General features: G+C 34.6%; 2 protein-coding genes across 2 annotated transcripts; both read right to left on the bottom strand.

Moving 5' to 3' along the window:
- Nucleotides 1-2,229: 2,229 nt before the first annotated feature.
- On the bottom strand, nucleotides 2,230-3,852 carry Seipin (lipid droplet biogenesis associated protein seipin). Its single transcript, XM_034316095.2, has 4 exons — nucleotides 3,349-3,852; nucleotides 3,057-3,202; nucleotides 2,465-2,992; nucleotides 2,230-2,390 (listed from the first exon to the last, which is right to left on the bottom strand). Exons 1-4 carry the CDS (start codon nucleotides 3,582-3,584, stop codon nucleotides 2,314-2,316), a joined length of 987 nt encoding a protein of 328 aa, XP_034171986.2. The 5' UTR covers nucleotides 3,585-3,852; the 3' UTR covers nucleotides 2,230-2,313.
- A 109-nt stretch (nucleotides 3,853-3,961) lies between these two features.
- Nucleotides 3,962-6,060, bottom strand: Rbbp5 (retinoblastoma binding protein 5). The gene is made up of 7 exons (XM_034316093.2): nucleotides 5,919-6,060; nucleotides 5,814-5,839; nucleotides 5,563-5,735; nucleotides 5,262-5,490; nucleotides 4,732-5,187; nucleotides 4,255-4,663; nucleotides 3,962-4,184 (listed from the first exon to the last, which is right to left on the bottom strand). The coding sequence occupies exons 1-7, from the start codon at nucleotides 5,935-5,937 to the stop codon at nucleotides 4,099-4,101; spliced, it is 1,398 nt and encodes a 465-aa protein (XP_034171984.1). The 5' UTR covers nucleotides 5,938-6,060; the 3' UTR covers nucleotides 3,962-4,098.
- Nucleotides 6,061-6,288: the final 228 nt, after the last annotated feature.

The following is a 6,288-nucleotide window of genomic DNA, read 5'->3' as shown; positions in this document are numbered from 1 at the left end:
AAAAAATCCAGAGAAGAGACCCTTAAACGCGTCCCTTTTCCGTTTTATTAGATTCGCTTGGATTTCATTTCGTGACGGTTAAGCGAACGAGATCTTCGCGCCCAGTGGCCAACTGCCAGCTGATTGAATTTCTTAAAATTACCAAGCCATATAAACCCAGTTAGTAACCCTCGAATCAACTATCCCCGACCATGGGACGTTTTTTATTCCATAAACATGGATAACAATTCGGAAGGACTATCAAAACGAAAATCGTGAACTTACTAATTATTTCATAGATATCAAAATATCTTATTTGTACAATTTAATAACCATACGAAGTCGGGTTAACGAAAGAGGATAAATGACAAGGGCAGAATGAAAAATGACGGTGAAAGACATAATGGAGATTTCTTCGAACCACTGTGCCGTGTTACGTTCGTGGTTCTTCGCAGAATTTTTGCGGTTAATGTAACTGCGGGAATGTCGTTGAACTGTTTTACGTCGAGCTGCTTGAATGTACCTGGACTCGACTACGATCGACTCGACGTGCCGGCAAAAAAATCGAATTATCACCGACTCGCAAAGAAGAGAAAACGTTTTCCCATCGAATGATGGTTGCGCGATGCCCTGTAACTAAAGATAAGTAGGAATGTTACAGGGTTCTAAAAATCTGTAATTTCACGTGAAAATAACTGCGTATTGATTGCGTGTTTGATATGCAACATTGCTCGAAATTGATTTTTCAATTTTGAGTTACAATCAAGGATATTGTTCGTTTTGCGTATCGAATGCAGTAGCCAATCCGTGCAGATTTACTTCTCGCGTATACGCGGTGAATACGGCTTAAGTAAATCGAGAACCCTCAAGAACAGACCGCATAATGGAGGGACAGAAATAGAGGCAGAGAGGAGGTTCGCACACCTGTCTGAATCTCGAGTAACAAGCCAGGAGAAACACAAGGCGACCCCACGAATTCGTGCTGCTCCTTTGAGCTCTCCTTTTTAACCCACCGCAGTGAGCACAGCTTGTGCAGAACATAACACAGAAAACCGGTTTCACAGTATTTATGCACCGTATATACATCGCGCCAATTGCGCCTACCAAAGGTAAGATGCGCACTGTTATTTCATCCTTTTATCCACTGAATTGTTATAATATGTTCAAAGTTGTATTTGCATGTAACTTACTAGCTTTTAAGGATTTCATTTATTTATGCGATAAATTAGCGTCCGTTACGCTTGTTTTATAGCTGCGCTACTTCTTTGAATACATTTACCCCTTTTAGTAAAGTTTACATTTTACAGAAAAAGTAGCTACAGTTACTTAATTTTGACTGCGGTAAGAGGGAATATTAATATTATATTATTGTAAAATAATTAATTTAGTAAATGAGAAACATTCTGTTAACGTTAGAATTATGTTTATTCATTTGATAATAATGCGCGCTTTGAAAATAGTATCACTAGTGTCATCTAACCGTAAACGGTAAAACTAATGAAACGTTCTCTTTCTCTCAACCATAGACATATGAAAATATAGACCGAGCATAAACTGCTACTTTAGGCAAGGGTGGCTCTGATAATCGGGGCAAGGAGGGGACTCGTCTGACATCGACTTATTCCGGCAAGACTCGGTAATATTCGGCTCACATTTCACATGTGTGTGATGTATGTATACCGCAGTTCACCAAAGTCCATAACTGCGACGCGCAGGTTGGAAGATGGTGGGGGAACGCAGCGAGCTCTCTGCTAATCGCTTTCCACTTCGTTTGGGAGTATCGCCAATCAGGGCGAAGATGCGCACTGGAGAAGCGCGAAGAACGAAAACTGGTCTTTTCGCAGTTATGGACTCTGGTGAACTGCGGTACAGTATGTGACTGCGGTATACATACACTGACGATGAGTTGCATTGAACTTGTCGCAGTGAAGTTGGCCACGCATTCATTCATCGACGCGGCGTGAATGCGTAGTGAATTTGTAGCCAACTTCACTGCAACAAGTTCAATGCAACTCATCGTACGGATGCGAAAAGCCGGACATACCCGAGTCTGCGCTTACGAAAATAGTCGAAGTCAGATGAGTTCCCCCCTTACCGCGATTATCAGTTACCCCTCGTACAAAGGCTCGGTATATATTTTCATATGTCTATGCTCTCAACCACAACACAAAAATGATGTAGCTTCCTATCGGTAAATTGCCGATGATAACAGAAGGATAAAGGAAGATACACTTTATCAAAAATTTGTTTACATATATTTATTATCACAATAAAGAAATTAATAGAGTATGCAAATATAGAAAAATAAATACTTTTGTAATATATATTTACCATTTAAAACTCAAAAGTACGTTCATTCACACAATCTGGTAACGTGAAAGTATCATCTGAAGACGTTGACTCGGACGATTCTTTAAAAAATTACTCATATTAATAGCAATTCGATTATACTTTGTTAACAGACATAGAAAGAAAAAGAACTTACGAACATGAGTAGCTTTTTGTCCTTCTTCCTCTTCTGTACTTAATGTTCCTTTGTGTTCATCAGTCTCTTCCATTTTCTTAGATTCTTCATAATTAAAATCATCATCTCCTACATCCTCATAGGTAGTAAAGTGAAGATAGGAAAGAGTGCACACAAGTGCTATGAAAAACAAATTTGTGCCAATACCAACAACAGTAGATAAAACTGGCCAATGATACATTAAATAACGTAAACCAGATAAATGTGCATTTATCATGATGGTTGCAGAATAGAATTCAATGTGTCTGGATTGTATCTCAATATAAATAATTGTAACTGGATGACTTTGATCTTCTTCAAAGTTACCAAACAATTCAAGAACAACATTCTGTTTTTCTTCAGTGGTACCAAAAATCATCATTGGTGAAAATGTAAATGTTGTAAGTGCATGTAGTAAAGTGCTACGGTAATGCAGCATTGCTGATCTACATGAATGTTCCACAAGAAAACCATCTCTACTACGTAGTTGTGCACAAACCATGAACATACCTATTTGAAACTTAAAATTAATGGATTTTACTTTATGCGTTTTTATAAAACTAGTGGAAATTACCAAGTTCTTTATTGGCTGGAGATTCTGGCATTTCCAAATGTAAGTTGACTTTATAAGGTTGTCCAACCATTAAAAGCTGTTGTTTATTTGTTAACTGTACATGTGCTGATGGAAAACTGCAAATCCCTTTTTGTTCATCACATGATCTGTAATAGAAATGAGCTGTATAATCAAGTTTTGCACTTTGATTAACGTTTTGGAGTAATACAGAACACAAGAACCAATATAAATTATGATAAATATATTGAATTATTTTTATATGATTAACGTACAAGTGAAAAGTGAAGCTCACTTGAATTGCAAATGTACGGGCCGTATGTATGACATACTCGGCATGTAGGCATAATAAAATGCTGTATAAAGAAATACGGATAACCAAACGATGAGAACTCCACTAATAATAATAATTCCGCCACTTAAGATTACATCTCTGGCGGACTGTACACCTCTTGTTGTTTTTTTTTGAACATTAAATAATTTTTGATTGACTTGTTTCAATACCCTTGAAATTAACATTGTGAACAACATTTAACTCTCTCGTAGCAGTTAGTCTGAATGCTACACAATTTTAATTGCGCATTTAGAAATCGCTGCATAAGATAAGATAAACCATTTATTGATCAGTTAATTTCTCTCTAAAGCTATTCAGTAACAGAATATATATAGGTTAGGTGCACTTCATTGTGTATTTTCATATATACATAAATACAGCAATAAGGAAACACAGGCCATAATTAATTGTACAATTGTGCAATATACCAAATAAAAAGATACAAAATATAATGCACTCTGAAGTTCAACAACCCTTCAAGGAAATCAATATAATTCCTTACATGAAATATAGATAAATAGTGATAAGGTATTATAATGTGTATCAAGTTTAATTCATTTATTGAATATACATATATAAAATTTATTTATATCTTTATGTCCCTTATACAAGTTTTCGATACAAAAACATGTAAGACTAAATAGTATGTAAGAAACATTCCATAGGAAGTATTAATGCATTTTACGACATATTTTATAAATATGTTGTCAATTATTTTCCTTTTCTATGTTCCAACCGTGGTCTTCCTTTTTTTGTTGTTGGTTTATCTTTCCCTTTATTTAATAATGGATGGGTTTCTACAAAGAAACACATTAATAACACATTGGGTAAGGTTATAATTGTATTAGTAAGTACAAAATATCTTACCATCTACTGGTGCACCTTGCAAATGAATGTCATGAGAACGATGTTTCTTCATAGGTGGTTCATGTGGTGTTGTTTGGTTATCTTCTGAATCTTCTACATCTGGTGATATTGGTAAAAATTGCAATGAACCAATGTCTTCCATTTCTTCATCAGAACTACAAAAAGCAGCTACTCTATCAATAGAAGCAACATCTACTTCTATCTCTTCATCTTGAGCTTCTTCACCTTGTACTACTGACTTATCTTCATCACTTAGATCAAATTCACTCTCTCTTTCTTCATATTCAACATTTTCATCCAATTCTTTAAAATCTGGTGCAAATGCAGACCAGTTTTCAACTTGATTTTGGGCCCAAATGGAAACAACACCAGATGAGATTGAAGCAATAATTGGCCTCACTGGATGCCACTGTAATAACATAAATTTTCATGATCTTACCAATCATTTTAATAAAAAGTAGAAATTTGATGACTTACAACAACATCAAGTAATAATTCTCCTTTAGTTCCATGTAAAATTTTTACCAAATTTCCAATACTTTTTTCCCATACATACAAAGCATGTTGTCTTGCAGATCCAGCACATACATACTCTCCATCTCCAGAAAAACAACATTTTTTCCACATGGTTTTATTTACAAGGTCTTGTAATTTTTGTATTGGTTCAGGTTCACCATCTTTACCACAAGCCAATACTTCTGTACTATCATATACACGAATAACCCTATCTGATGTATTTACTAGAAAACAAGAACCACGTCTGGCAAATTCAATACTTTTTACAGCTGTATTACTAGCTGTTCCTTGTGAAATTTTATAAGAAGCTTTTACGTTTAAGGATTCTGCATCGAGAACTAGAATCCTACCACGAGCATTTCCAGTATACACATAATCTCCACGGCGATCAAAAGAGGCAACTATATTTAAATCACTCTAATGGTAAGGTAAAAAGGCTTTGTAAGTAAATGTTAAAAATGTTTAAAATAAATATTAAGTTCATTACATACATCATCATCAAGAGGTATAACTCTGTGAGTGCCCTCGACATCAACCATTACTGCTGCATGTCTCATGGGACAAACTAAAAATTTGTTAAGATTTCTTGGATGAAATTGCACTTTTAATATAGGAGAAGGAAATCTATATTTTTGATCACATTCTCCAGATAAAACATCCCATATGCAAACATTGTTATCTGTAGAAGCGCTTAATAATTTATGTCCATTTCGAGACCAACTGTTTAAGGAAAATGATGACATTGTATAGTTGAAATACAATGACGTTATAACTCTATTTTAAATCATTTACCTCAATGAACACACAGGATGTACATGTGCACTAATTATTTTTGCAACACCTCGGGTTAGAAAATCCCAAATAACAATTCTACCATCATTACACCCAACAGCAAGAAGAGTTCCTCTTTTGTTAAATGTACAAGTAACAGCTAATGATATGCAATCTAATGTGCCATCAAACTCCTAATGATTATAAACATTATAACATTAATGAGATACAAAAATGAACAACTTATAATACATCAGGAACATGTATATTACCTCTGGATAGTTCTGACCAAATGATTCTAGAAGAGAATTAAAAATGTTAATAAATTTGTAAATACGCAATTAGAGTTTAAAATTAACGATTCTGAATGTACGTACCTAATAATTCTAAATTCATTTTCACTTTTGTTTATATGTCTATTTCATAGAATTTTCTTGAGTATTGTTTTGGGACGATGCTACGTATAAACAATTGTTTGTTTTGCTTACAACACAATTATCAAAGAGTAGGTATATCGAAATTTCCCTAGGCTATCGAGCTGCGCTGCGCATAACATCGTCTTATACAACTCTTGTGGAGCAGATTATATATACTGCAATACATACATATAAAAACAGTTTATTTTTAATAACAAATATATAAATTATATAATTCTTCTTCATTCAACTAATTTGAGATTTTGGGAAGTTGAGCGACACTGATGTGATACATCGAATCTTGTCTCGTGTGTATAGTGTATACAAATCC

The sequence above is a fragment of the Osmia lignaria genome, chromosome 15 (assembly GCF_051020975.1).
Source record: "Osmia lignaria lignaria isolate PbOS001 chromosome 15, iyOsmLign1, whole genome shotgun sequence".
NCBI classification, from domain to species: Eukaryota; Metazoa; Arthropoda; class Insecta; order Hymenoptera; family Megachilidae; genus Osmia; species Osmia lignaria.
The sequence above is the reverse complement of the archived record's forward strand: the minus strand, read 5'-3'. Positions and strand labels throughout refer to the sequence as shown.

What these genes read in the sequence shown, in the direction of transcription:
- Rbbp5 (XM_034316093.2), bottom strand. An exon ending in TTGGTCAGAACTATCCAGAG is followed by an intron (nt 5,736 to 5,813) that starts GTAATATACATG and finishes TATAATCATTAG; the next exon opens with GAGTTTGATGGCACATTAGA. An exon ending in GCAAGGTGCACCAGTAGATG is followed by an intron (nt 4,185 to 4,254) that starts GTAAGATATTTT and finishes GTTTCTTTGTAG; the next exon opens with AAACCCATCCATTATTAAAT.
- Seipin (XM_034316095.2), bottom strand. Translation starts at nt 3,584, where the DNA reads ATGTTGTTCACAATGTTAATTTCAAGGGTATTGAAACAAGTCAATCAA. An exon ending in CCCGTACATTTGCAATTCAA is followed by an intron (nt 3,203 to 3,348) that starts GTGAGCTTCACT and finishes TTTCTATTACAG; the next exon opens with ATCATGTGATGAACAAAAAG. An exon ending in ACAAAAAGCTACTCATGTTC is followed by an intron (nt 2,391 to 2,464) that starts GTAAGTTCTTTT and finishes AATTTTTTAAAG; the next exon opens with AATCGTCCGAGTCAACGTCT.